Source organism: Marmota flaviventris, chromosome 4, assembly GCF_047511675.1.
Source record: "Marmota flaviventris isolate mMarFla1 chromosome 4, mMarFla1.hap1, whole genome shotgun sequence".
Lineage (NCBI taxonomy): Eukaryota > Metazoa > Chordata > Mammalia > Rodentia > Sciuridae > Marmota > Marmota flaviventris.
In genome coordinates, this window is record NC_092501.1 from 166,630,078 (window position 1) to 166,657,521 (window position 27,444).

The 27,444-nt window shown below is 60.0% G+C and overlaps 1 protein-coding gene across 9 annotated transcripts in view; it reads left to right on the plus strand.

Moving 5' to 3' along the window:
• Positions 1 to 24,213, plus strand: part of Mcf2l (MCF.2 cell line derived transforming sequence like) — a 92,097-nt gene extending 67,884 nt beyond the window's left edge. For 2 of the 9 annotated variants that reach the window (XM_071611652.1, XM_071611651.1), the window contains exons 10-31: positions 3,122 to 3,241; positions 3,593 to 3,784; positions 4,216 to 4,407; positions 4,950 to 5,109; positions 5,822 to 5,895; positions 6,144 to 6,220; positions 8,316 to 8,382; positions 9,037 to 9,152; positions 10,379 to 10,448; positions 11,901 to 11,993; positions 12,084 to 12,176; positions 12,845 to 12,970; positions 13,842 to 14,063; positions 14,296 to 14,388; positions 15,390 to 15,468; positions 15,576 to 15,642; positions 16,293 to 16,408; positions 16,684 to 16,776; positions 17,623 to 17,697; positions 20,618 to 20,739; positions 22,041 to 22,153; positions 22,316 to 24,213. In XM_071611652.1, the coding sequence (XP_071467753.1) occupies positions 3,122 to 3,241; positions 3,593 to 3,784; positions 4,216 to 4,407; positions 4,950 to 5,109; positions 5,822 to 5,895; positions 6,144 to 6,220; positions 8,316 to 8,382; positions 9,037 to 9,152; positions 10,379 to 10,448; positions 11,901 to 11,993; positions 12,084 to 12,176; positions 12,845 to 12,970; positions 13,842 to 14,063; positions 14,296 to 14,388; positions 15,390 to 15,468; positions 15,576 to 15,642; positions 16,293 to 16,408; positions 16,684 to 16,776; positions 17,623 to 17,697; positions 20,618 to 20,739; positions 22,041 to 22,153; positions 22,316 to 22,622 (2,667 nt within the window). In that variant the 3' untranslated portion in view covers positions 22,623 to 24,213. Of the gene's footprint in view, positions 1 to 3,121; positions 3,242 to 3,592; positions 3,785 to 4,215; positions 4,408 to 4,949; positions 5,110 to 5,821; positions 5,896 to 6,143; positions 6,221 to 8,315; positions 8,383 to 9,036; positions 9,153 to 10,378; positions 10,449 to 11,900; positions 11,994 to 12,083; positions 12,177 to 12,844; positions 12,971 to 13,841; positions 14,064 to 14,295; positions 14,389 to 15,389; positions 15,469 to 15,575; positions 15,643 to 16,292; positions 16,409 to 16,683; positions 16,777 to 17,622; positions 17,698 to 20,617; positions 20,740 to 22,040; positions 22,287 to 22,315 lie in introns of those variants that run through there. The other 7 variants (XM_071611657.1, XM_071611656.1, XM_071611659.1 and 4 more) reach the window with 6 other exon arrangements.
• The last annotated feature ends 3,231 nt before the right edge of the window (positions 24,214 to 27,444 follow it).

The following is a 27,444-nucleotide window of genomic DNA, read 5'->3' on the forward strand; positions in this document are numbered from 1 at the left end:
ACAGGAGTGGACGTCCTGGCCTTGCCTCCAGGCCCAGGGAAAGCATCTGGTCTCCACTGTCCGGTGTAGTGTCACCTGCGGGGTTTGTGGGTGCTCTCTGTCAGGTTGAGGAAGCACCCTCTAGTCCTCTTCTGTGAGAGACTTTAAAATCATAAAGGGATGCTTAATTTTATCAAATGCTTTTTCCCCATTGATTGAGATAATCATGTGATCTTCATATTATAACCTGTTGATATGACTGATTGTATTGGTTGATTTTCAAATTCTGGATCAGCTGTGCATCTCTGAAACACAGCTACTTGGTCATGGTGTGTAATCATTGTCGGTGTTGCTTAGTTATTGCTGGAGTATATTTGAGAATATTTTGTTAAGAATTTCTGCGTCCATATTCATGAGGATGGAGTTGTTCTATGATTTTTTTTTCTTTCTTTTTCTCTTTTTTTTAAGTACTGTGGGTCGAACTCAGGGCCTTGCACATACTAGGAATGGCTCCACAGTGAACTGCACGCTACCACTTTTCTTTTCTTTTCTTTTCTTTTTTTTGAGATAGGGTCTCACTCAGTTGCTGAGGCTAACCTGGAACTTGCCATCCTCCTGCCTCAGCCTCCCAAACTGGGGTTCCGGGGGTTCACCGCCATGCCTGGAAGTCTACAGTTTTCTTTATTCTGTTTTTCCCCCTTTCTTACAACTGTCTTTTTCTGGTTGTGCTGTCAGGGTAGCGTCGACTTCATAGGATGAACTGGGACGACCCCTGGTCTTAGGTGGTCCTGAGGAGAGTCACAGATGGTCACCTTCACGGTCGGGGGCAGTGCTCCGGGACAGCCTCCCATAGCAGGAGACGCCTTCGGGGGCTGCTCGGCTGTCCTCACAGCCTGCTGTCTGCCAGTTCACCCTGGATGGGTGTGCAGCCTGCCTGGGACTGGTCCTCTCTGTCCCGTCGTCTGGGGCTGCTGCTGCCAGCTTCCCTGACCCTCCTTGGGCCCCTGGGCTCAGGCCTGCGGTGGCTGGTTTAGCCTCTGGTCTTGGTTGTCACGTTCTCTCCCTCGGTGTTGCTGGGACCAGGTCTTTACTTCACCGGTTTCTCGGTTGCTCCCTGTTTGGGGTTTAATCGATTTCCTGTCTTATCCTTATGAGTCGTTTCTCCTGATGGCTTTGAGTTTATTTTAGTTTTCTCTTTCTGGGTTCGTGAGGTGAGAGCTTACACTATTTATCTGAGAATATTCCTCTTTTCTGATGTGCACATTTAAATCTCCCCTGAACTTGCTCTCGGAGCCTCGGGTGACTTGCTGGTGTTATGGGCTCCGTTCCCACAGGATCAGAGAGGTTCCTCTGATGTCCAGCATGGCTGCTGTGACCAGAGAGCAACACCAGTTCTTGGTGAGGTGTGTCCTGTGGCCCAGGACACAGACCCCCACTCGAGTCCCGGCGGGCACTTGGAGGGGGGTGTGTCCTGGCGTCGGGCGGAGCGTCCCTGCACATCTGCAGGCTCCCACTGGCTGGTGGACGGGGTTCGGCCGCCCTGTCTGGTGGATGTGAGCCGTCCAGAGGTCCTCGCAGCCCGCAGCTCGCGGCCCCACAGCCTCTGCTCACACTGTGCAGCTCTGCCGTGCGCCACACTTGGGCTTCCGTGTCACGGCCACAAGCTGCCCCAGCTCTGCCTCCCATGTCCCACACCTCCTGCCTCCCCTGGGGCCGGGTGGCATGTTCCCGTCCTAACGCTTCTTCCTGCCCCTTCTGCTGTGGCTGAGGTGAGAGTCTCATGCGTGGGCTCGAGTGGTTGTGTTTCCCAGCCCCTGCTGCCCGGCTGAGGGTGCTGGCCAGGTGTCCTGGTCTGGCCTACGCCTGCGCTCTGTCCCCGGGCTTTGCTTGCACAGCAGCCTTGTGTAGAATCCGCTCAGCTGTCTGCAGGGGTTTCTCTCCACAGCTCTGTGGCCATTGTTCTGGGTGCTGAGCGGTGGTCTCACTGCACACGTGCCACGTCATCACTCGTCGCCCACGACACGCACACAGGTGGGCCGGCCGGGCCGCGTCCCCCACTCCCCGTCGCCCCTTGCTTGCCGTGCAGTGACCTTGAACCACTGCTCTGAGTTGCTGGACCATCATCAGCACAGGATGAGCTCGGGCACATACCCAGGGAGCCAGGAGGGAGGCCTGTGGCCCTCATGCGTCTCCATGTGCTGGCCCCCCGGAGCTGAGAGGGGACCCTGTAGCTGCCAGGACTCTGACCACTTCCTGTGCTCCCGACGTGGTCTCGGTGTCTGCTTCTGGCTGGGAGCCCTGGGAAGGCTCACCTGCAAGCCTCGTACCCGCGCGTGCTCACCGCTCTCCCTCCCCTGCTGCCCGCGTGGCCTTCTCAGGAGCCGGGCCTGGGAGGCGCTGCTGGGGGATCGGTCAGCACCTGCCCACCAGCCCTTCCCCGGGGCCCACCAGGAGCCAGGTCTGGTCAGGTCCAGGCAGGAGGATTCCTGTGCCTCGGAGCTTCATTCCGGTGGAGCCCGGGGAGGAGCAGACCCCGTGGCCGTAAAGACATTAGACACCGGGTCTTCAGGGCCCAGTGCCAGTGGAGGACAGGCAGAGCCCTGGGGCAAAGCGGCTCAGGTTCCCGCGTGGCTCCCAGGAGCCAGGCACAGAGGTGGTGCTAAAGAACCAAGGGCCGCCGTCTCCCCAGCGCTGCGGTGTGTCGGGGCCAGAGCCCTGCCCTCCGCCTTCAGCCCTGGCTGTCTGAACCGTCACCCCGCAGCCACAGAGGCCTCTGCACACTGGGTCTCAGGACCAGCTCCTGAGAGCTGGGTTTGAAGGGAGACGCTGGGGAGAAGCGGTCAGGCCTTCCACACATCAGGGTGCGCAGCCCGCCGTCTTCCTGCCAGCGCCAGGCGGGAAGGAAGTGAGCCACAGGCTCTCCTGCGCAGGCCGAGACCTGTGGGGGCGAGGAGGACACCCACGGTGCCTGGCCCTAGGGGCCCCACGTGCATCAGCTGAGGAGCCTGTGCCCCTCTGGCAGGGCCATGGGCAGGGCCACCCAGAAGGTCCCGCAGCCCCTGGCTGCAGACTGTTCCGAGCCTGGCGTGCCCAGATCGGGCTCCCCGCTCCTGGGCGCTCTGAGACAGCCCCTCCATTGCAGGTCAAAGCCACCCTGGACACGGTGTCCCAGAAGATAGCCACCTTCACTGACGTCGGCAACAGCCTGGCCCACGTGGAGCACCTGCTGAGGAGCCTGGCCAGCTTGGAAGAGAAGTCCAGCGTGAGAACCAGGCCTGGGCGTGGGGTGGGGGAGGTGCCTGAGCTGCAGGAGGCCAGGGCCTGGGCTGTGCTGCCACCCAGGGGGCACCACGGCAGGGGTACGGGGACCCCATGGTGCTCACCTGCACGTCAGGGGCACGGCCTCCTCAGGGACCCCGACACACGTCCCTCTGAATCCATTCTCGGAACCCTGTGCCTCCTCTGGGCCAGGTCTCCGATGCCTGCCCCCCGGAGCCCAGCCTAGCTTTGGGCGTGAGGTGGCCTTCAGTCACCTGTAGCGGCACGACATCCCTCCCACAGCCAGCACCAGCACTGAGGGTTAGGTGTTGACCTGGGTGGCTGTGTCCCGCAGGTGGCCGTGGAGCGGGCCCGAGCCCTGGCCCTGCAGGGCCAGCAGCTCATCGAGAACAAGCACTATGCCGTGGACTCCATCCACCCCAAGTGCGAGGAGCTCCAGCACCTCTGCCACCAGTTTGCCACGGAGATCAGCAGGAGACGGGGGCTTCTCAGCAAGTCCCGAGAGCTGCACAGCCTCCTGGAGACGGTGGGGGTCAAGCCACACGCCCCGGACCACTGACCCCTGTGCTGGGCTGGTCGGGCACTGGCTGAAGAGTCCCCTCGCCCTTCCTCTCTGTGTTCCTCCTCCTTGTCCCCCTAGAGGGTCAGGTCCACACAGAGTTCTGGTCCCACAATTCTCTTGCCACAACAATGATTTACTTAAAAGGACCGGAAACTTGGTAGCCTGGTCAGTTCCACCAGTCACCTTCCTCCTCTGAGGGAGTCCAGTCCTGGGAACCCACCGGGCTCTGCAGAACACGCTACCCCTGCAGCGGCCCTTTGTACTTAGTGGTAGAAGAATCAGGGGTCAGTGCCTGGACCTTCCTGCAGGTGTACCGGTGGACAGAGGCGAGGGAGGAGGGGGCGGACGTGGTAGGTGGGAACGGTGCACCTCTGACCGCAGCGCTCTGCTTGCAGTCCATGAAGTGGTGTGACGAGGGCATCTACCTGCTGGCCTCCCAGCCGGTGGACAAATGCCAGTCTCAGGATGGTGCCGAGGCTGCCCTTCAGGAGATTGAGAAGTTTTTGGAGACTGGCGTGGAAAATAAGATCCAGGAGCTCAGTAAAATTTACAAGGAATACGAGACCATCCTCACCCCAGACCTGCTGGTAAGGCAGCCTGTCCTGTCCTCGGCGCCCGGGGTGGGGAGTCGTCCGCAGGATGTTTGAAAGAAACGTTCAGTTCTCGACCAGCAGACAGGGTGAGGAGGGAAGAGCAGAGGCGGCGGTCACCCCGCTCTGCCTTGCGTTCAGAGCAGAAGTCACCCCCTGCCACCTGCACAGTGGCACCTGCGTCCCACCAGACGCCCCCTGCGCTGGGGGTGCTCTTTATGAAGTGGCTTCCTCTGGACCCCAGCCTGCCCGAGGGCCTCCTGACACTGCACAAGCAGCCCCTGAATCTCCCAAGCCCCACCCTCTGGGGCAACACGAGAGACATTTATTCTACCTCCCACGGCTGGCCCTGCCAGCTCTGGAGAAGGTCCCCAGTAGAGCTTCTGGTGCGCGTCCTCAGTGATCAGGACTCGGTGTGGTGTGGCCACGCCATCTTACACACAGAGGGGTCTCTGCACGCTGAGGCACGTTCCCATGGGACGGGGGTTCTTGGGGGCTGGTGCCGACACTGCAGACCCTTAGCAGCTCTGTCCTCCCAGGATCACGTGCAGAAAGTCTTCCAGAAGCAAGAGAGCATGCACGAGATGTTCCACCGCAGGCAGGCGAGCCTGAAGAAGCTGGCGGCCAAGCAGACCCGGCCCGTGCAGCCCGTGGCCCCCCGGCCGGAGGCGCTCGCCAAGTCGCCCTGCCCCTCCCCAGGTGCAGCCACCTCGTGGCTCCCCCTCCCCAGCGGGCCTCCAGTCGGATCCGCAGTCTGGCTGGGCTCAGGTTTAGGGGGACTCAGCCGCTTTGCTCTGAGACCACAGCAGTGCAGAGTTCTAGGAGAACTAGAGGGTCTCTCCCCCACCTAGCCGTGTCCCAGACTGCGCCAGCCGGAGGGCTCCATGGCCTGCCAACCCCTGCGTCCCAATCCCAAAAGAGCCCTTCTCCAGGCCAGGGCAGGCACCACGCCACTTCTCAGGGTCCTTCCCGCCTCTTCCCTGCATCAAAAGCACTTTCCCGAGGGGTCTTCCCAGAGGATGCCAAGAGACGAGTGGTCCTGGGAACCTCGGCCCTGGCCTCGGGTGTCTGCACACACCAGTCAGGAACCCCTACCAGGCCTCCAGCGCCAGGCCCACCTCTCTGGTGTGGGCAGAGGGGCTGTTCCTGGCCCGTGGAGCCCTGCTGGGCTGGGGGCTCCGGGTGTCCACACCCCGAGCTTCCTTCCTCTCACCCACCCTGCTCCCCCTCAGCTGCAAGCGCCGCTGTCCCAGGGGCTGTGGAGGCTGGTCAGGGGGCCTGTCCCCTCTTTCCACCCAGCCAGTTTATCACTGTGCACCCCCGCGTGGCTTCTGTCCTTCCCCTGGGCCTTTTCCTGGTGTCCCCCTCCCCAGGTAGAGCTAACGCCCCTTCCCCACCTCTTCCAAACCAGGCTCCTGGCGGGGATCTGAGAACTCTGGCTCTGAAGACAGCGCGCTCCGGAGGGGGCCCTACAGGAGGGCCAAGGTGAGGCTGCCCCATCTCAATGCCCGAGGCCATGGCTTCCCAGGAAAGGGCCTCAGCTCCTCCTGTGCCCGGCCCCAGCCCTCCTGGCTGGGCCTCCAGCTCTGCAGCCTGTGGGGCTCCATCTCCTCCGACGCCCAGACGGGAGCTGGGCAGGGCCCTGGCTTTGGCCATGGGTCCCGGCTTTGGCCATGGGTCCCTGAGGTGCTCCTACTGATTCTCAAAGCGACTCGCTGTTCTTCTCTCCTCAGAATGAAAGGAGTGAGAACCGGCAGGGCCGGGGCAGCTCCACAGGGGACGAGGAGGAGGGCCTGGCCATCCTGCGCAGGTGGGTCCCAGCTCTCCTCCGGCCCCCAGGTCTGGGTGTGGTGAGTGCAGGACGGTGCAGAGCAGAGCGGGAAGGGAGCAGGAGCGTGCAGAGTGGGGCACACGTGTGGCTGTGGCTGCACACACAGATCCCGCGTGGCCTTTGGACAGCTCCACTGGCTTGTCCTGACCGGGCCACCTGTCACTTCGGAGGATTTCACCCTCCACTGAGCTGGCCGCCCACCTGCCCCCACAGAGGCTGCAGGCCCCTGGGCTTGGGCGTCACAGGCCAGACTCTGAGCTCAGACACACCCCACCAGGACCCACCGTCCCTCCACCTGCAGCGAGGCTCAGCGGCCAGGACTTCCTTCACCAGCACCCTTCCTGTTCCCACCAGGCTCAGTCCCCTGACCTGGCGTCCACCTGGCCTCTGAGGAGGTTGTGTGTGGCATGGGGGAGCCTGGGGCGAGCACTGCCCCAGGAGTGTCAGGGATCGGGAGCCATGTGCCTTATACCCCTGGACGGCCAGGGTCGGCCAGGTGCTGCCTCCTGGGCCACCCTGCGGGGGCCACAGAAAGAAGGAAACCGCTGGGGCCCAGTTTTGAGGGAGAGGAGGAGTGGAGGCAGGGAGAGACCGTCCCCGGCCATCCATGACCACTCCACTTGCCACCAGCTAAGGGGAGCCTCACCAGGGCACAAGGCCAGTACGTCCCTGCAGCAGCCATGGCCCCAAGGGCAGCGCGAGCAGGTAGGTGTGGCCAGCGAGGGTCCGTGGCTGAGGTTTTGTCATTAGTGGCCACACACTGCCAGGGCACTGTGGAGGGCAGCACGGCCCTGGACATACCTCCTGGAGCCCTTTGTCCCCAGGGACCCAGGTCCCAGGTTCATGGACTGTGGTGCAGTCAAAAAGCACCTCCCTGTCTTGACCACTCAGCTTCAAGGGAGGACGGCTGGGGGGCCAAGCACTCCAGGTGGTGACCAGAGCCAGGCAGCGGAGCACAGGAGGTTGAGTGGAAGGAAGCCGTAACCCACAGTGCAGGACGGTCAGTCCAGGCCTGGTGGGCACATCAGCAGTTAGAAGGAAGCCAACTGACGGTGTGCGGGACTGCCCGCTGACCAGTGCCCTGGACGTCTGCACTCTCCCTGTTTACCCTGAGCAGCCTGCCAGGGGACCTTGACCTGGCTCCTTTAGATCACTGTGACTCCAAGTCAGTCTGGAGAGTCTCCTGGGGCCACAGGGACAAGCAGGATGTCCCCAGCACCCACAGCAGAGCCCTCTGAAGGGGTGGAGGACAGACCTGCCGCTGCTGCCTCTGGCAGAGGCTAACGGGCAGAGGGGAGAAGGGGGCGTGGAAGAGGCTTCCAGACACAGAAGCACAGGCCGGAGATCAGCGACACCTGCACCATCCAGGCTGTGGCTGTGGGGAGGCCCAGGTCCCTCCCTGCCGCCACGTTCACATGCAGAGCGGGGGCCTTCAGTGCTGCCGGCTGCTCAGCGGGGACCTCACCTAAGTGCATTCCGGGGCCGTTGACCCCGGTTTCTGTGGACTACGTGGCGGGCTGGTCATTCGCCCTAGCAGGGAGGCTTGGTCCTGAATGTCTTATTTGTAAGCCCACCCCCCTCAGGGGATCCTCAGCTGAGGCACAGAGGGAGTCCACAGGGCCACTGCATGCCTACCTGCAGGAGGGGAGCTGGCTGGGTGACAGAAGGGATGGAGAGCCAGGCCCAGCCCTCGGGGGGCACAGGAGGTGCCCACGCAGGGAGCCTGGAGGCCCTGGGAGGTGGGGCTCCCTAGTGGGGGAGAGGGAGGGGTGTTGATGGCAGTGTGCATGAGGACAGGGCTGGTTTTCTGCAGAGGGAACCCCCAGGGCCAGGACGTGGGTCAGGGGATTGCTCTTGGAAGGCAGCACAGAGATGGCCAGCAAGGGGTGTGAGGCCAGAGCAGCGAGGGGAGCCCTCAGAGGTGTCCCGCGGGCTCAGCTCCCCTGCAGCCCCTCAGGCCGGGCAGGCCCTTTGCGTTGGACTGGTGGCTTACCTACCTCCCAGCCTGACTTGAGACCCAGGACTGCTGCTGCCCGGGCCTCACGTGTGTGCTCTCCTCACGCCCCGCCCACAGGCACGTGATGAACGAGCTACTGGACACCGAGCGGGCCTACGTGGAGGAGCTGCTTTCTGTCCTGGAGGTGAGGCTCGTGCTGCACTGGGAGGGTCCACTCCCCCTCCCCCCCCGGTGGCTTCGCTTGGAAACTGCTGCTTAGAAATGCAAGTTTGTGTCCATGGAAAAGCACATAAGATGCCCAAGGCCACGCTGCTCAGAGCAGCCCGACTGGACGCCCTCCACGTCCACAGAAGGGGAGGACAGAGCTGAGGGAGTAGATCTGCTCGGGACGGAGGCTTCAGCAGCCCAGAGCCGTTAATACACACAGCACACGTGACAGGCTAGTGACAGTGCAAGAGGTGGCCAAAGAGTTTGCAGCTCTGCTTATGGGAAGTTCTGGAACCAGGCAGTCTAGGGTGAGAGGTTGACTGGGGCACCTGGGGAGGGGTCTGCTGGGGCCAAGCGCTCCAGGTGGTGACCTGGAGGTTCATGGCAGCAGACGCACAGTTAGTCTTGCAGGTGCAGAGAGGTCCGTGCCCTTTGTATGAATTTGAATAAAAAGGCTAAAGAGGAAGGAGGAGGCCCACATTGGGTGCTGCTTGTGACCCACTCTGTGCTGAGGGCCTTGTTCAGAGGCCCAGCTCAGAGACAGCCATGCGCCACCAGCTCACCCGTCCACTCCTGCCTGACCTGCGTCTCCGGGTCTGGTGCTCATGCTGAGCTTTGCCCTCTCCCGCAGGGCTACGCGGCTGAGATGGAGAACCCTTTGATGACGCACCTCATTTCGACTGGCCTGCACAACAAGAAGGACGTTCTGTTTGGAAATATGGAGGAAATCTATCACTTTCATAACAGGTGGGGCCCTTCCTCTGCCCCCACACACTCTGTGACCTCTCCCTTCCAATGCAGCCGGGACCTGCTAGCCATTGGTCTCTGCTTGATAGGGACAGATCTCTCCAGGGCCTGATGCACAGAGAGCGCAGAGGCACAGTGGCCGCTCGGGGCATCCTGAGAGCCATCCTGGGCCTTCCCTGCTGACAAGTGCCCAGGGTGGCCCCATGTGGCAAAGCCGTCCAAAGGACTGTGGTGCCGGGAGCCAGGAGTGGGCCGGACCCCTCTGTCCTCCTCCTTGTCCCCACCAAAAGGATGCGCATTTGCTGCTTTGGGGCCCTAAAGGTCACACCACTTAGCAAGATGCACTTTGTCCTTGAGCCCATTCTTGAAGAGTGGCGCCCCAGACGTCCCTTCCCTGCTGTCCCCTCGAGAGCACAGGGTGCTGCTGTCCTCGGAGCACGGCTGCCTCTCTGTGGCTTGGGCGGTGCACAGGGGGTACATCTGGGCTGCTTGCTCGGCTCCTTTCACTATGGGTTTTGGGAGCTCATGAGAGAGAAGACGAACGAGCCAACTGTCATGTGTAGAAGGCCCACAGGTGGACAGCACGTCCCTGGGTCCTGGAACAAGGCCCAGCATGGGTGGACCTGGTCAGAGCAGTACCAAGATACTGTCCCTCCACTAGCTCCTTCCTCTGTCATCTGTGCCTCCCGCCCACCAGCCACCTGCCAGTGGTCGTGAGGCCTTCCTTAGCAGCCTTGTCCCTGGGCACCAGTCAGAGCTCTAGTGCCGGCATCCAGGGTGGACCCCAGCAGCTCCCCCTCCCCCAGGGGCAAAAGCAAGCCAGAAATCTGGAGAGGAAAGCCCACCCTGGAGCCGAGTAGAGGGCCCCTCGGTGTGTCTGCAGGAAGCCCACAGGGTCATGGCCAGTGGGCAGGGGCCTCCAGAGCCCCTAACTGCCCACCTGATTCTTCTAACTTCCTGCTGCTTCCTGCTGATGGCAAAGCAGCTGTGACCTCTGCGTGTGCCGCCGCTGACCAGAGGTGAACAGTCTGAGGCTGCGCACAGGAGGAGCCGGGGTCAGGCTGGGCTGCGGGGTCCCCAGGCCTGGTGGGCGTTGGCACCACACAGTCCTGGGCCATCCAGAGTACAGCTGGAGGTCTTCTGGAAACGGGGCCGCTGGGTGGGTGTGGCTGGGCCCTGGGTGTGGTGCGGAGACTCAGCAGGCCTCCCTGGGCCTCCCTGTCCAGGGTCTTCCTGCGGGAGCTGGAACGCTGCACGGACTGCCCAGAGCTGGTGGGAAGGTGCTTCCTCGAAAGGGTGCGTACCCACCGCGGCTCCCAACTGCCGGACACTGAAGCCTCAGGTTCCACTGGGGTCCCACCCACCCCCACGCAGCCACAGAGCCCAGGAGCTTCCAGGGTGCCTCCCTGGAGGGGCAAAGGGATAGTTCAAAACAGAGAAAGCCGTCCAACATGACGCTGGGCACGGGACTGCTCCAGGGCCCAGGTCCAGTGTGCGTCGTGGAGCTGAGCCTTCCTGCCACGCCTGTGCTGGGGTGGTGCCTGCCCGGGTTGCGGGCCCCACTTGCTGGACAGCACTGGACAAGGCTCTGGAGTTCCCAGCTTTATTGACCCTCTTTAACATCGTTGGCGTCTGCTTCCTTCCCAGGGCTGTGGGCACAGTTCCAAGGGAGGCATTTGTGGAAAGCTTTGGGTCAGGATGGGCCAGGTGCCTCCCAACCCGAGGGTCCCCTCGTGTTGGGCACTGGGAGAGACAGCTTAGCAACCTGGACAGCAGCTCACGGACAGCAGAAAAACTAAATGGTTCACAAAGAGCTGGAGGCTGAGGCTCTGTCCTAGGTTGGCACCCGGAGGTGGGCGGGAAGGAGGGAGGAGCCGTCTTGTGGCCGCCCAGCCAGGCTATTGGCGTGTTCCTAGGTGCTGTCTAAGGTGGGGTGGGGACCCTCCCATAGGCCTGTGGTCCCAACCCGCAGCAGCGTCTCCTGAGAGCTGCTGAGAAGGGTGGGGGTAGAGCCTCTGCGGAGGGTCCTCCATGTTCCACTAAGCCCACCCAGGACACGGACACTCCTGGGGGTTGGCCACTACTGTTAAGTCAAGCCCTGGAAGTACTTTCTGCGCAGAGAGTGTCTGTGTGCGTCTGTGTGCGTAGCCCTTATTCCCCGGGGAAAAGCCAGCTATACTGAGCTGACCGAACAGTGAGGCTGGAGCTTGGTGGGAGGCGTCACTGACCTGCCAACCCACGAGGGCACAGCCACCGAGGGCCGGGGGACCTGGGCTCAAAGATTGGGTGGGTACAGGCTGCCCCATGTCCCCAAGCTCTCAGTGCCCCACAATCCTGGGATCCCACGGTCTGCTGGCCCTGGGCAGGGCTCCCTCAGTGGGAGAGGTGCAGGGCAGCTACCCAGCCCAGCAGCCGGCCCAGCCCAGCAGTCTGCCTCCAAGCCCACAGTGGTCTTCCAGCTCGGCGTCCATAAAGGGGCTCGCCCAGGGACAGATCTAGAAAGCCCAAGGCAGGCCAGGAAGGCTGAGTCGAGAGAGGTGGAGGTGACTGTCGGGAGCCCATCCTGACCTTCTCTCTAAAATGAGCCATCTCAGAGGCAACACGGCACTACCCTGCCCGCAGAGCCATCTGCACCCCAAGACACTGTGCCCCAAACCATCCACACCCCCAGCCCCAGGTCCCCCGATGCTCAGAGACAGGCAGACACCTCCAGGTGACCATCTGACACGTGCGTCCCCCCGGCTGCAGATGGAGGACTTCCAGATCTATGAGAAGTACTGTCAGAACAAGCCCCGCTCCGAGAGCCTGTGGAGACAGTGCTCCGACTGTCCCTTCTTCCAGGTGCGTTTCGGGGCCCTTCCGAGTGCCCGTTCCTCTGCAGTTTGCCCCAGGGACCGTGGGCGTGGCCTGACCCCGCCTCTGTGGTTCCAGGAGTGCCAGAAGAAGCTGGACCACAAGCTGAGCCTGGACTCCTACCTGCTGAAGCCCGTGCAGAGAATAACCAAGTACCAGCTGCTGCTCAAGGTGGGCCTCCCTGGCCGCCTCCCCCACCTGCGGCCAGGCGTCAGTGCTGCCTTAGGGCCACTGGCCAGGCCCAGGCCTGGGCCCCTTCCCCCAAAACCCTTCCTCCAAGCCAAGAGGTACCTTCTGAGCCACTTGGTTCCCCCTTGTTGTGGCCCTGCTCATCGGCCATTTGTGTGGCCCACTGTGTGCTAGACATTGTCAGGGCCGGGGACAGAGGTCAGCAGCTGGACAGACCCCCCTCCCACGGGTTTCTGCTCATCAGCTGCAGGATGCTGTGCAGACAAGCCCATGAGTCTCCTCGGGGCGGGGACATGCCCTGCTTATCCTGCTGGCCCCCAGCCCATCCAGGAGTGGGGAGGGGGTGAGCTGAAGAGCCCTTCTGCGGGTCTGCCCAGCGTCCACTCTGTGCCTTCACTGGGGCTCATGGCAGGAGAGAGCTCCTGGGGAGGGGTGCCGCGGGCGTGCCCCTGCCTGTGCTCCTGTCTGCCGTCGGCTGGCTGAGGGAGCCGGCAGCCACTTGCTGAAGAGTGTGCGAGCACGGTGGCTGGCGGTGTCCCAGTCTGAAGTCACGCCAGGCTTGCTGGGGCCAGTTCAGGGGCTGCATTCTGGGGAGCCAGCTGTCCTGAGGAGCCAGGTGAGCAGGTCCTTCCGTCCCCCACGGCCCTCAGGAAATGCTGAAGTACAGCAGGAACTGCGAGGGGGCCGAGGACCTGCAGGAGGCGCTGAGCTCCATCCTGGGCATCCTCAAGGCCGTGAACGACTCCATGCACCTCATCGCCATCACCGGCTATGACGTGAGGACCCAGGGCCGGCCCGGGGCATCCACAGGGCTTCCTGCAAGGATTCCAAGCTCCAAGCTCCCTAAGCTGGGAGGGGACAGGCGTGGCCCAGAACCTGGTGGCAGCCTGGGTCCTGGGTCAGGAGGTCTGGGTGGACCTAAGAGGAGCAGGAGGCCACCTGGGGCCCCTCTGCACGTGGGGAGAGGCACGGCGTCTCCAGCAGGACAGGGTTCTCGCCTGCTCCCTCCACTCTGCCCTGACAACAGCCGTCCCTGGTGAGCAGCTGTGACCACCTGTTTCCTGTGGTGTGGTTTGGGGCAGGCGACTGACGGCAAGTGGCCGTCAGAGGCACACTGCTGTTTGCCCCTCATAGGCCCGTCTCAGGCCACTGAAGTCTCTGCCCCTCTGTCCACTTGGGACTCAATCTCATTTTTTGTTAAATTAATAGATGTGGCTTGTTTAAGCAGTTTAAGCAGAGATGCCACACCTCCTCCTGTGACTGACGTCTTGCGTTAGTGGCACACCTGTTGCGACTGAAGCGCCAGTGTTGATGTGTCACTGTCACGTGAGGCTCAGAGTCGAGGGTGTTCTCCCGGGGCTGAGCATTCCGTAGTTTGGGATCATGCATAATATTCCATGTCCAGTGTTGCAGTGTCACAGTCTGACAGCCCGAGAACCCTCTGTCTGCCTCATGTCCCTCCTCCTCCCAGTCCCCGGCAGTCACCCATCTTTCATTGTCCCCATGGTTTTGGCTCCTTAGAGTGCCCTGTGCTGGGAACCCTATAGCAAGTGGCCTCTGCAGGGGGCTGCTTCACTCAGCGGCCTGTGTGGAAGCTGCCCCGCCTCCACCTCGGCCCCTGACGCCCTGGGCTCTGTCCTGTTGCAGGGGAACCTCAGTGACCTGGGGAAGCTGCTGATGCAGGGCTCCTTCAGTGTGTGGACAGACCACAAGAAGGGCCACACCAAGGTGAAGGAGCTGGCCAGGTTCAAGCCCATGCAGCGGCACCTCTTCCTGCACGAGAAGGCCGTGCTGTTCTGCAAGAAGCGGGAGGAGAACGGGGAGGGCTACGAGAAGGCCCCCTCCTACAGCTACAAGCAGTCCTTGAATGTGAGTGAGACTGCGGTGCAGACCTGCCGTCCCGGGGCGGGACGCCTGTGGCCGGGTTGGTGTTTAACAGAGCCTCGGTCTGACCCCGAGGGCACTGGTGCCCAGCACCAGGTGAGGACCTGAGGACCGAGGGGCGTTGTCTTTAGGTTGAGAGTGGGGTTCCCGCCGCCTTGCCCCCCATGTCTTCAAGCCAGTGGACATTGACACCGGTCTCTGGTTCTGCACTCACCAGATGACTGCCGTCGGCATCACAGAGAATGTGAAGGGTGACGCCAAGAAGTTTGAGATCTGGTATAACTCGAGAGAGGAGGTCTACATCGTCCAGGTAGGGCACTCACCTGTTCCGCAGGCCAGGTGCAGGGGCGCCCTCCTCCCGAGGACGGCCGGTGAAAGCCCTCTCAATAGGCCTTGTGTCTTCTGCCCTGGGTGTCGGACCTGAGCAGGATCCAGGGTGAACTCGGGAGAGACCAGGGTGCTGGAAGCGACTCCCGAGACGCTCACGCTCCTGTACCCTGGGCTGCGCAGGAGAGGGCTTCATCTCAGGGCCTGGTTCCCCAGTGAAGAAGTGGTGGCACTGTCCTCGCTGAGCGGATGGGGAGCCGGAGCTGTCATGTAGACTCGGGACAGAGCCCTTTGCTTGAGGCCCTAGTTGACCCGAGTGCCCTGTGAGGGGCTGAGCCACATGTGGGGAGGGGCCCGGCCACTTGCTCTTCAGGACTCTAACACAGAGGATGACATGGCCCTGTGCAGGGTGCATGGCCAGGCAGCACTGAAGCCCAGGATGCCCTCCAGCCCTGCCACCAACGCCCCGCAGAGCTGAGACAAGCAGGGGCCCTGCTCAGACCCCACACGGCACCCCAAGGAGCCAGCCCATCTGGAAGCACTCGGCTCAGAGCCCAGGAGCCCAGGGCCTCTTGCTGTCTTGAGCCTGCACAGCAGCCCTGTGACTGCTCCAACCCGGGCCCCCCACCTGGCTGTTTGTCATCTACCTGTGGGTTTCAGACCCACCACTGATATTGTCACCTAAAGAGGGTCAAGGCTGCTTCCCAGAGACCCTTAAGCATAGGTTTGCTGGGAGACACCACTGTGGTCACCAGAGCTCCAGCCTCCTGACAGGTGACTGCGGCCATTGCCCAGCCCTAGGCACTGGGCATGGCTGCAAGGCCCTTTCCTCTGCAAGGCAAGCATCCCACGAACGGGTCCCCATCTGTCCCTCTGACCCATGGCAGTGATCTGACTGGATTCCTAGGAGTGTCCTTGGAAGTCTCAAGAGTGCATGTCACTGGGGACCCCGGTACTTACTCCTGCATTTCTTTTGGGGAACAGGCACCAACTCCTGAAATTAAAGCCGCATGGGTGAATGAGATTCGGAAGGTGCTGACCAGCCAGCTGCAGGCGTGTCGAGGTGAGGGCCCGGCCACCACTTCCTGTCCCCTCAGGCATCCACAGCTCCCCACAGGCGCCTGAGCACGGAGCTCGCTGACACAGCCTGTGGCCTTCCCTCCCCTGCAGAAGCCAGCCAGCACAGGACCCTGGAGCACTCCCACAGCCTGCCCCTGCCGGCGCCGTCCAGCACCAGGTGAGGCCCACACAAGGCTGGGAGCCTGGCACAGCTGGCCCGGGCCCTGGAGCTCACTCACAACTGTCACCGGGGCCTCCTGGTCCTTGGGCCAAGTTTGCCCCAGGTCCCTCCAGTGTCATTGTCTGGGAATTACATGCTGGTGGCTTCCCCCCAAGGGTCAGCCCCAGAGATGCCCTCTGCCGCCTCCCCGCCATCCCATCCCCGGCCTCCTGGACTGTTGCTCCCTGTGGTCTGTTTCCCATGACGGTGGGGACATGGCCGCGCACTGCTTTGTCCTCTCTTCTGTCCTCATTTTTCCTTTGTTATTTTACTTGTTCACTTTATTCTTCCTCTTTCTTACAAAAGTCTCCTTTTATCACTCATGGAATCAATGGAGCCCAAATAAATGAGCCCTAAACAGAGACTTTAGAGAGACCCCCCCAGTGACTCCCGCTGGTGGGGAGGAGGGTGCTTCCTGCTCTCACCTGCTCCCTGGCTGGGCAGCCACTGGACCACACTGGCTGTCCAGTGGCTGCTCCCTGCTCTGAGGCAGTATGATGGGCCGCCTCGGGGGTGGGCTGGGAGCCGAGAGTGCCCGGACTCCCGTCCTCAGAGAGTTCTGGAAGCTAACCGGGCAGCATGCTGTTTTGTGTGTCTGCTGTCACCAGCCCCTCAGGAGGGAACTCGAGACACGTCAAGAAGCTGGAGGAGAGGAAGACAGACCCCCTGAGTCTGGAAGGATATGTAAGCTCGTCGCTGCCGAAGCCCCCCGAGAAAGGCAAAGGTGGGTGTCTGCCATGACACGAGTGACCTGTGCCTCTCACAGAGTGTTCCTCCGGCCATGTGCAGGGACGTGCCCTTCCTAGGGCACTGGGCGCAGTGCTGGGACTCAGGGTCCCCTCCCCCTCCAGAGGGCCTGGGACTCACTGCACACCCCGCATTCTGACACTCTGCGCCCCGCTCCAGCCAACTCGGGGAAGCATGAGGACCGGCCCCTGGGCTCTGTGCCCGCCACGCTGGCCGGGCTGCAGGCCCTCTGCACGTCTCTCTTCCTCCTAGATGACGCGGTCTCTAGCTCTACTTCAGAAAGTTCCGCACTTTCCAGAAAGCGCTTCACCCTGCAGGGCTTTGCTAACCTCAAAGGTCAGAGAGGTAAAGAGGCACTGCTGCCTGAGGTCTGTCTTCACCTGTGTTCCTGTGGTGGCATCTGTCTTGCATGGTGTGGTGGCCATCTGGGGGGACCTTCTCAGGAGGCCCCGCCCCTTCATCCCACGCACAGCCAAAGCTCTTTCACAGCACCCTCCTGTGACCCCTGAGTGTCCCTACCGACACCTGAAGCCGTCTTTCAGGGTGTCCTTTTGAAAATGCCAAGGCCGGCTCTGCGGGCCTGCTCCGACCTGGGCTTCCTGGCTCTCTGGCCTGACTCTGCTCTCCCTGCCCTGCCCGCCCCTCTGTTCCCTGAGCTGCCCAGCAGTTGCCCTTCTGGCTGCAGACACTCTCCCACCACAGCCGAGACCCTGGTCAGGTACCCTCTCGGGCACTTGCTGGTGGGCGGGCTGGCCCAGGATGCCCGATTGAGATCCCATCAGCTCCATCGGCCTGGAGTGCTCCTGGGTGGCCAAAGGCCTGGCCACCAGCCCTGGAGGCTCCCTCCCAGTGCTCGAGGCCAGGCTGACCAGGGCCCTGTTCAGTGGCCGGATTCTGGTGCAGAGAACGGGGGGCTCTTCTCCGTGTGTGAGATGCTGCGAGACGCAGCAGCCCTGACAGTGCTGCACCTTTGATGATACAGAGCCAAGGACAGGTCCTGGGGCGGGCCCAAGACTGACGTGGCCCCCTTCTTCCCCACTGCCCTCCCCTCCCCCGTGCCACCTCGCACGCCCACAGAGCTACTCTTGATCTGGAGGGAACCCCCGGTGCTGTGTCCATCCCATCTCACGGGCCCCTCTGCCCCTGGCCACCCCTCACTCTCTGTCTCTTTGCCTCTGCCTCCTCCTGCAGCTCCTCCTACCAGCCCTGACAGAAAGGCTAAGCGGCATGCAGTAAAGAGCGACCCGACTCCCTTTGGTTTGCGAGGTAGCATGGCTCAGCTGCTGGACACCGGCCGGGAGGGCTGTGTGTGGCCCACGCAGGTCACCTAGGATGACACGAGCAGGCCCCACAGGCAGAGGTGGCCCTGGTGGCCTACAGCTAGATGCCTGGTGACAGATGCTGGGGGACACTGGCTTCCCACTGACCCCTCAGCAGACCTGCCCCTCATGAGTGACCCTGGGCAGCAGCTTGCTGCCGCTGCACCTGGCTGGAGTTGGGCTGGGTTGCTGTCCAGTGGCTGTGGTAAGCTGTGGCCCCACAGTACCAGCACCCGGCCTGCCTCACCAGCTTGCTGATCCTTCTGAGGCAATGAGGCGACAGATCTGGTCCACCCTCCCCTTGCAGAGGGGAGATGGCTGTGTGGCAGATGGGAGGATCAAACTCCATGTTGGGACCGGGCTTCTTGTTTCCTGCTCATTTATGTTCCAAGGGTGACCCCCAGGGACACCCGAGGCCTCCTCTGCCCAGCCAAGGATGCAGGTGCAGGAGACAGGGGCACGTTTTAGATCCTCCTGAGCTGTGCGAACAGTTGTGAAGGTTCCCAGGGGCACGCTGAACAGCATCCCAGTCCGCCCCAGAGGCCACCCGTACTGCTGGGCTCTCAGGCTCATTCCGGTCTCCAAGCTCAGAGCCCCAAGCATCCCGCGCCAGCCTTCTTGCTGCCGCTGGGCATGGTTCAGAGCCAGGAGCTGGTTGGCGTGCCCGCCTGTCCTAAGCACAGGCAGACACCCAGCCCGCTGCAGCCGAGACCCAGGTGGGCTCCGTTGGCAGCCTCTGCGAAGGTCTGCTTGTCCGTTAGGTACTTTCTGCTTGTGACCAAGTCTCTGAGCCCTCGGTGCTCTCAGCCCAGGGCACACCGCGAGGGCTGGCCAAGTTGGCCTGGCAGACACTGCAGGGCAGAACCGGCGTCCGCCTCCTTTGCAGCCAGGCAGTTTTGCCTCTGCAGGCGCCCCCCTCCTGTGAGTGGAGGTGAGCACTGTGTGTGGTGCTGGGAGGGCACCTGTGGTGCTGGGCCCACGCCCCCCTATGGCTCTGTGGGCCATGACCAGTGCTTTACTGAAAGCCATTGGCCTGGAAGTCGTTTTGCAGCATCGACAATATAAAGGACCATTCTATGGAAAATGGTCACAGGCCACAGGTCACAGGTCACCTGGGCCTCATTGTGCACAGAATCCCCCAGCGTCCCAGATTGAGAGAGGGGCACCGGCTTCAAGGCCACTCGCCTCCAGTGCTCTGTGTGCCCACCCCTCAGCAGGCTGTCACTTCTCCCGCACGCCTTCTAACGAGGGACCCACTGAAGCCCCGTCAGAGGGCTTGTCCAGAGGCTCCGGGCCAAGCCCACGCCTGGCACTGTTGGGGTTCTCTGGCAGTGCCAGAGGCTGAGCCCTGAGGTCTCCCTCACAGACACGCATGCTAAAGCAGGGGTTTCCACGTAACATCCGGCTGGGCAGAGAGAAGGCTCTGTGCCTACAGAAGGTGCCGTGGCAGTCCTCGTCTTGTCCCTGCTGTCCTCGCAGACTTTAGTCCTGCTTGGTCAGAGGCCCCACCCGGATGGGGCTGTGGGAAGGGAGAGGACGTCTGAGCGGGATCCTGGCACCAGTGCTCCAGCTCCAAGCTGGGCTGCAGCTGCAGGGGGGCTCGGAGCAGGGAGGACAGGCAACGGCCCTGCAGACCCAGTCCCCAGGTCCTGCCCAGGCACAAGCCTGGTGTGGCACCTGCAGAGCCAACTGCACAGCCATCCCCCTCTCCTGCAGCCAGCCCCAGGAGAGTGGAGCTCGGGGGAAGGGCTCAGGCTGCACCTGGCCTGGTATGAGGACGGGCGGCTCCCTTGTCTAGAAGACAAGGTGACTTTCCAGGCCCTCTCAGCAGAAGCTTTTCATTGCCAGCCTTGAACGTCCTCAGGTGTGGGAGGGAGCTGGCCTCCAGGGACGGTTTGTCTCTTGCAGCCCTGACTTCGTGGGGCGGGTAAGGCACACATGCACTCGTGCCTGGGGCTCCTCTGTGAGCTCTTCGCACCCCAGCACCTCTCTCTCACAGGAAAAGGCAGCTTCAGCCTGGAGCAGGCTGTGGCAGGTGCAAACCCACTGGGCCGTCTGCCTGTCTCTGACACGCTTGCTCCTTGTTGAAGCATTAAGGTGCCATTTCATGCACTGGGCATCTGTCTTCGGCCCTGTGCTTCTTGGTACTGAAGGCAGGTGCCCAGTGCACTTACTCTATTTATCACCCTTGGGAGTTCCTGGTCTCCATCTCCCCCATGATGGGAACACCACTCCACCCCGGGGGGACACTAGGCAGGAGGAACACTAACAAAGAAATAGATATAGTCTAGGTCCCGCCTGGCTGGCCAGGGTTGGTGGGCTGGACTAGAGGCCACGGTAGAGCCTGGCTTCGTTGCAACCACTGTACAGCCTGTCCTGGTTGCTCAGCATCCCCACCTGCGTGCTCCCTGCCCTGCGAGTACACAGCCCCTCAGCTGACAGACCAGAGATCCATGGGGTCGTTTTGGGCTAGAGACTGCCTTCCTGGCTGGTCTGGGAGGTGTTGGTTGTCACAGTGTTAACTGAAATGCCTTCTCCTCCAGTGTTTGCTGTAGGGTGTGGGCTTGTGGGGCTGCAGCCTGACACAGGCACAGGTCTCCGTGCAGGGTCTGGGCTTTCTCTCCCCATGAACTGGCAGCTGGGAGCAGATGCCATCACACCCTGTCAGTCTTCCCGTGACTTGGAACACAGTCCCAGCATTTTGACAATGGGTGGAGCCGGGACCCTGGGCAGGCGGGTCCTGTGATTGGCTCAGCTTGGACCCAGGGCTGCACATTTCAGGGAATCTGTGGGACTCGTGGGGAACAGCTGGATGGATGGCAGCTTCTCACGGACGTGGCCCTCACTGGAGCCTCTTCCTCCCTTAGGCTGGAGCAAAACGTCCCACTCACTGGAGGTCCCTGAGGACGAGGGCGGCTGGTCAAGTGCTGAGGAGCCCATCAACTCATCCGACGCAGAGGAGGATGGTGGAGTGGGCCCCAAGAAGCTGGTAACCTTGTCCTGCCTGGGTGATGGTGGTGGGTGCTGTCCCCTGGAGAAGGAGTGTTCTAGAAGACCTACCTCAGCCTGGGTCTTGCAAGTGCTCTGTGTTGGCCTGGGTCAGTGTCCATGCCCAAGGTCCCAGCACACTGTGTACCTACAACTTACAGCCCCTGCACAGTGTGTCCTGTCACTCACCCTCCACATGGACAGAATGTACTAATTAAGCTAACACTGTATACTGGAGCCTCCATCTCACTTTTTAAGAAATTGAATTATCTTGAGTGTGGATTTGCATAATCCCTAGGTATGGGCTCGCATTATAAACCATGTCCTGTTTTTAATAGTACAGCAAGAAAAGTCATTTACATATTAAATTACATATTAGAGTCGGGATGACCCCCACAAATACCTATTTGGGTCTCTCCCAAGAGGGTGCATTAACACTGGTCAAGAGTGAGAAGGGCAGACAGGAGGACACAGGGAGGGCAGCGTGGCAGGAGGGGCTGGGGCTGGTGAACAGGGGAGAGTGGGGCCTGGGGAGGGGTTGGATCTTGTTCTCAGTGTGGGGTGGGCAGGATCCTGGCTGCTCTGGGCCCAGTAGGGAGCCAAGGTGGGGTTGTCCACCTGGGGCAGGTAGCTGTGTGAGGAGGATGGGCCCTTACCAATCCTGCCCAGGCCCTGCTGCCAGAGCGCCTCCTGCAGCTCACGTGCTTCTGTGAGGTCAGGAGTGCCCGGGCTGCTCAAGAACAGCATCTGCTCCTCAGCCCACATTCCACAGCAGAACTGACCCCATAGACATTGGTTTAGTGTCCACTGGGTACCAGCGTTCCCAACACCTGATAAAGCAGGGGACACAACAGATGAGAATCTCCTCTCACAGGAAGCACAAAACAGCATTCAGCCTTGTAACACTTTAGGTAAGGATGTCCTCCAAAGAGAACAGCCTGAGAGGGCCACCTAGAACGAGCCCGCCAGAGGGCAGGCATTCCAGAAGGGGGGTTGCTGAGACCAGCACCGAGCCCAGTGTGCCCAGCCGCGAGGCCAGGGAGCCTGAGGACACCTGCACCCACGCTCGGGTTTCTAACGTGGTGATAACATGGGGCCTAGCAGCATCTTCCTAAAACATGTGAGCTGCAGGAGGGGCCTTGCTCCCATGGCGGGGTCTCTTGAAGCCCGCTCTGGACGCACACTCCCTGCCCTGAGTGGCGCTGCCCAGGTGCCAAGTGCAGCACAAGTTCGTGTCCTCTTGCTGGCACTGAGCAGCAGGTGCTGACCCACTGGCACTCTGCCTGTGTCCGTCTCCCGCAGGTCCCTGGGAAGTACACAGTGGTGCTGGACGATGAGAAGGGGGGCCCAGACACCCTCGCCATGAGGAGCGGGGACGTGGTGGAGGTGGTGGAGGAGGGCGCTGAGGGGCTCTGGTAAGGGGTCAGAGCTGGGCCACCCGGTGCCGCGCCCCGCGCCCCGCCCACTCCCGCGCCCCGCCCACTCCCGCGCCCCGCCCACTCCCGCGCCCCGCCCACTCCCACTTCCAACAGGTGCCGGTGCCTGGCGCCGCTGCCCGCTGACCCCGCCTCTTTCAGGTACGTGCGGGACCTGAGCAGCGGCACCGAGGGCTGGGTGCCGGCCAGCAGCCTGTCGGCTCTGCTGGGCACGTCCAGCTCGGCGCAGTGTCTGAGCAGCTCAGGTAAGGCCCTCCGTGCAGGCGGGCGGCGCCCGAGTCCGCCGCGGCGCGGCCCCAGCCCGTCTGACGCGCGGCTGCGGAGGGCCGCCGCCGCACCGAGTCTCCCCGGTTTCCCCGCAGAGTCGAGCCCAGGGTCGGCCGTGCTGAGCAACTCCTCGAGCTGCAGCGAGGGCTGCCCGGCGCCCTTCTCCGACCTCCAGGGCTAGGACAGCCTCTGCCCTGCGCCCGCGCAGACCCGCGTGCAGTCTCTGGTCGTCTTTTGCTTGGGCTTGCGTAGTTTGGGGAGGGGACGGCGCTCCAAGGTAGCCAAACACAGGAGGACCCCAGTGCATCCGCCGGCCGCAGAGGGACACGGGCCTCAGCAGCCGGCCCCCGGGGGCAGAAGCCAGCTCCCAGGACCAGGCCCCAGGGCCACTGCAAGGTGCAGAGAGGACAGGGGAGGGGCCTGGGGACAGCCCCTCACCCGCGCGCCGGCCGCCCTCCTCGGTGCGGGCGCCTCCGACGCCTGGTCTGGTGCTTGCTGTGGGAATGTCCCGGTGGGAGCCGCCTCGGAAAGCAGCCGGAGAGAGGGGCCTGGGGAACTCTTGTCTTTTATAAGTTTCTGATTTTTTAAAAACAGGGATTAATCCCGTGGCCATTTTTTTGTGGTACTTTGGCCTCAAATCTTTACCAAGAATCACTGTGTTTACATGAAATGATAATTTGATACTGTATTTGATATAAAACTATTTTTTTGTTACTGGGGTTTACATCAAAGCTCGTTGTCTATATCACTAAATGATTTGGGCACTCTCTGAAATGCCGGCACCCCTTGAAGCACACCTGGTCACAGGTGAGACAGCACACATGGATAAAATCAGGTGGAGTCTCACAACCAAAAGCAGTAAGAAGCCAGGTCCTTCTACATGCATCGGCCTCATTTCATAAGAAAATCTAAACTCTAATTCAAAATATTAACCTTCTTTTCTACAAAATAAGGGGACTCTCAATTTTTTAAAGAGCTTCACTGAATTAGTGTATTTTTGTTGTTTTTAAAGACAGTGTAGAGATGCAGTTTCTGTGGGGTCTCTGAGCTCCCTGTCCACCGTGCTGAGTGAACAGGTGTGCTGGCGCCTCAGGCAGGACCAAGTCCTTCTCTGGCACCACCTACCTGGCCTTGCAGGAAAGCCCGCAGGTGTGGTTAGGGTCACCTTGAGTGCTGTGTGCAGGGGTCTCCTGTGTTCAAATCATGGCAGAACTGGAACCAAAACCCTTCTGCTTTTCAAACCCTTTTTGTGTTTCAGAAACAAATCTGTCCTCTTGAGACTTCCTGGAGGGCAGGTGTGGTAGGTGTGTGTGTGTGTACATACGATCTGGATGTAAAGGCGTATTTATGGTCTCATGCTGCTGAACATGTGTCACTTTATAGTCCTCCCTGTCTCCTTGCCCTGCTGCCGTGGGGGCTGCCGCCCCGCTGTGGCCAAGGCGAAGCGCCCTCCCCACCCTGCGGTGCGTGGAGCCCTTGCTGGCCAACCTCCAGAGGAGGGGATCAAGCACGAGGCCTGTGAAGACCCACAGCGCTTCTCCTGGTGCACACTTGGAAACGGAGCGTGGTCCGCCTCATCTCCAGTCCAGACGCGGCTCCTTCTGTCTCCACCTGGGCTGGCCCTCTCTGTGATCTCTCCCTCATGAAGGCACTTTAAAACGTCATGTTTCATTGACTGTTACTTTTCCTTTAACTGCTGATGTAAATGAAAGTTAAAAATCAGAGCTCTTTATTGTATGGATGAAGTTTGAATAAACGTCAGAAACCCCTGCTCTCGGCCTGCTCTCTGAACGTGGAGCCCCACGATGGTGTGGGGCCTGCACAGCCAGGCAACAGAGGCTGGCGGCGGGCAGGACCCAGGGAGCACAGGACCCAGGGAGCGCAGGCCTTGAAGCTTGGGTGCTTCACCCCGTCCAGCTGTGGTGATGATAAGTAGTACTGGGTGTACACGTCAAAACGTGAAGGTGACCCGAGAGTACCTTGACAGAATGACACCCCACATCTTCAAACCAAAGTGGCGGAGAGTGCAGGAAGGTCATGGGCCCAAGAGAGGAAGGGAACACAGTGAACAGAAAACATGAAATGGGATCTAGAGAGGCCCAACCCACAGAAGGTGGGAGGAAGGTGCTGACCTACACAGGAGGCGGACTTACAGCAAGAGCCCTGAACCGGGTAGGCAGGTAACTGATGAAGGATCCCTGGAATAAAAATATGCCAAGATCGAAAGTAAAAGAAAGCAAGAAGACCAGGAAAATACGGAGCAGAGGAAGCAGCATAACAATGCTGAGGACACAGCCATGGAAATAGGGCACGTAGAGTACAAGGAACAGTGTGCAAACACCTAAGCAAACAATAATAAGCCCAAAACACAGAAAGCAAGCCTTGGCAGGCAGGGAGAGATGCTACTTCCTCCTGTAAAGACTGTTAACTGTCCTTAAAAAGAGAAAAGGCAGTGCCGTGTTTCAGCAGGCCTGGTACATTCTCCAAGTGTCTACAGACCAATGAAAAGACTGTGGGTAGGGTGATCATTTACAGCAATTTGATTTCTTTGTTATTCTTTCATTAACTCAAGTATTTTATTTCTTCTGGGCCAATTTTAACAATTCGGCTTTTAAACGTTTGTTTTGAAGACATTTGGGGGTCTGAACGCTATTAGAATAGACAAATAACTGCTAAAGGAGACCCTGAAACATTTGCTATTGAACATTTGTTTAGAAGAATTTGGGAATGTAAAAGTATGTTTCCAAGACCTGGATTAGAAAGGCCACATCATGGGGATCTGGTCCCTAGAGCTGGACAGGTGTCCACGTGTTGGCCAGGGTCTGAGGGCTGCAGCTGAGGCACAGCTGAGATTGGTTTTACAGCCAACTGCATCTAAGCTTTACGTGACACAATTAACGAGTTACCCATTTGAGGAAACTGAAAAGTAGGTCCAGCAAACTCATCAGAAGTGTGAAAAGGAAAGGAGAAAAACAACAAAACCCAAACAGACCAAAGCCAAAGTCTTGTCCCCAAAAAACCTCACAAGACAGACCCATTGGTCCACAAGGAATAACAGCTTTTAATTGAGAGAACCATAGGAACAAGTTCCTACTAATACGTCTGGGAAACAGATAAAATAGGAGACTTCTTTTTAAAAAGCTACATTGTTAAAAATTAGTCCAGAAGAAATAAAATGCTTGGGTTGATGAATGAATAACAAAGAAATTAAATTGGAGTTGGAAAAAACTCCAGCTCGTACCAGACCAGGTGGTTTTCTAGGCATATAAAGATATTTACACAAACTGGTTCAAACAAAAAATATAAATATTCCTGAAGCAAGTTTTTCCTTGGTACACAAAGACAGATATTATGTAAGAAAAACATGAAATTATGAAGATGAATACAAAACTTCCAGAATCCCAGCAGTATGTTACAAATATAAGTCCCAGGAGCTGGGGTACGGCTTGGTGGTAGGTGTGCCTGCCCTGCTCCCCGCTAGAGGCCGGGCTCCAACCCCAGCGCCACCCTGCACAGGCACAGATGACACTTACCCAAGCAGGGGTGTCCACAAGGCACAGATGTGCGATGGCAGAAACATGGGGCTCTCAAAAAGTTGGCTTTAACACACTGAAGGAGAACCTGGCCAGGTGCAGGGGTGCAGGACACGGTTTTTACTGAGCAGTCATCCGCAATGTTAGGCTACACAAGGGATAGAAGGGAATTTCCCTAACCTAATAAAGTGTATCCAACAATCTTCACCTCCAAACTCTATGTCCCCAAATCCTTCAGAATCATCCCCACTGAGGGCAAAACACAGGGAAGCCCTCCGCTGCTCGCGGTCCTTCACAGGGAACACCGGATTGCAACAGGAAAAGGAAGTGAGGCGTGGGGGTGGAGAGGAACTAGAAAACCCGGGAGAACCCAGAAGCTGTTAGAACTGCCGAGTCTCCAAGGTTGACCCCCAGAGACATTCCTAGCAGTAACAAACCGAAAACAGTCGCTATGTCAACAGCAACCAAGTGATGAAACTTGTGGACAAAACACAACATGCCCTAGGCCAGGAGAGAACGCCTAGGGAAGTGGAGAGGTGCTTATGGAGGGGGCATCCGACGTCACCAAAATGTCAATTCTCCTCCAAATTAGCCTGCAAACTTAAGGTACTTCTGTCAGAACTCCAGCAGCGCAGTCTTTGTAGAATGAGAAAACTAGCCATAAGGCACGTGGCAGAAGACAGATCCCAGTGGAGCCCGGACGGCTCTGGGCATGGGCCAGGGGCCAGGGGCCGAGCTTGCCAGCCTGTCCTCTAGGTGGAGTAGGGAGGCAGCTCAGCCACCGCAGGCGCGGAGAGCGCAATCCTGAGCAGGCTACAACAGGCAGCCTCCCTGTGGCTGTCCCAGCACGGGCTCCTGAGGACCCAAGAGTGGAGGTTTCCACCTGGACCCTCAGGGTCTTGTCTGCTTGGTCTCCCTTCCACATCGGACCCACGGCACAGGACCCTATGACTGGTCTCGCACACAGGGGACAGGCTGCTGTTCCACTCCTCCCGTGGACCCCCACTCCTTTGTGCCTAGGTGCCTTTTTGTCCATCTTTTAAAGTGTAGCTTTTGTGTCTTTAAATAAATCGCTCCTATCTCAAGGCAATCAGAGCCTGATAATCTGCCTGTTTTTCAAGTTCATGAAGGATCTGATCCTATGCCCAGCCCCACAAATCTGCCAGGGAAAGGAGGGGTTGAGTTTGAGCTGGACAGTTTGTGCGTTTTATCCCAAATGAGCAGCTGCTCTGAGGGCTGAGATGACCACAGGTGCAGGGAGGACATGGTCAAGTCAGGGCCGACCCAAGGGAAGTCCAGCTCTGAAGGAGCATCAGCAGGAACCCATCTCTGAAAGGACTTTTGCCCTCAGCCCAGGCCCACTGGACACCAGGAGGCATGGGTGACCTTAGATCTTGGAGCTGCTGGAACAGCCAGCTTTATCCCAGGAAGTCCCTCATCCTCAGAAATCTGGCTGGTGGCTGGGCTGGG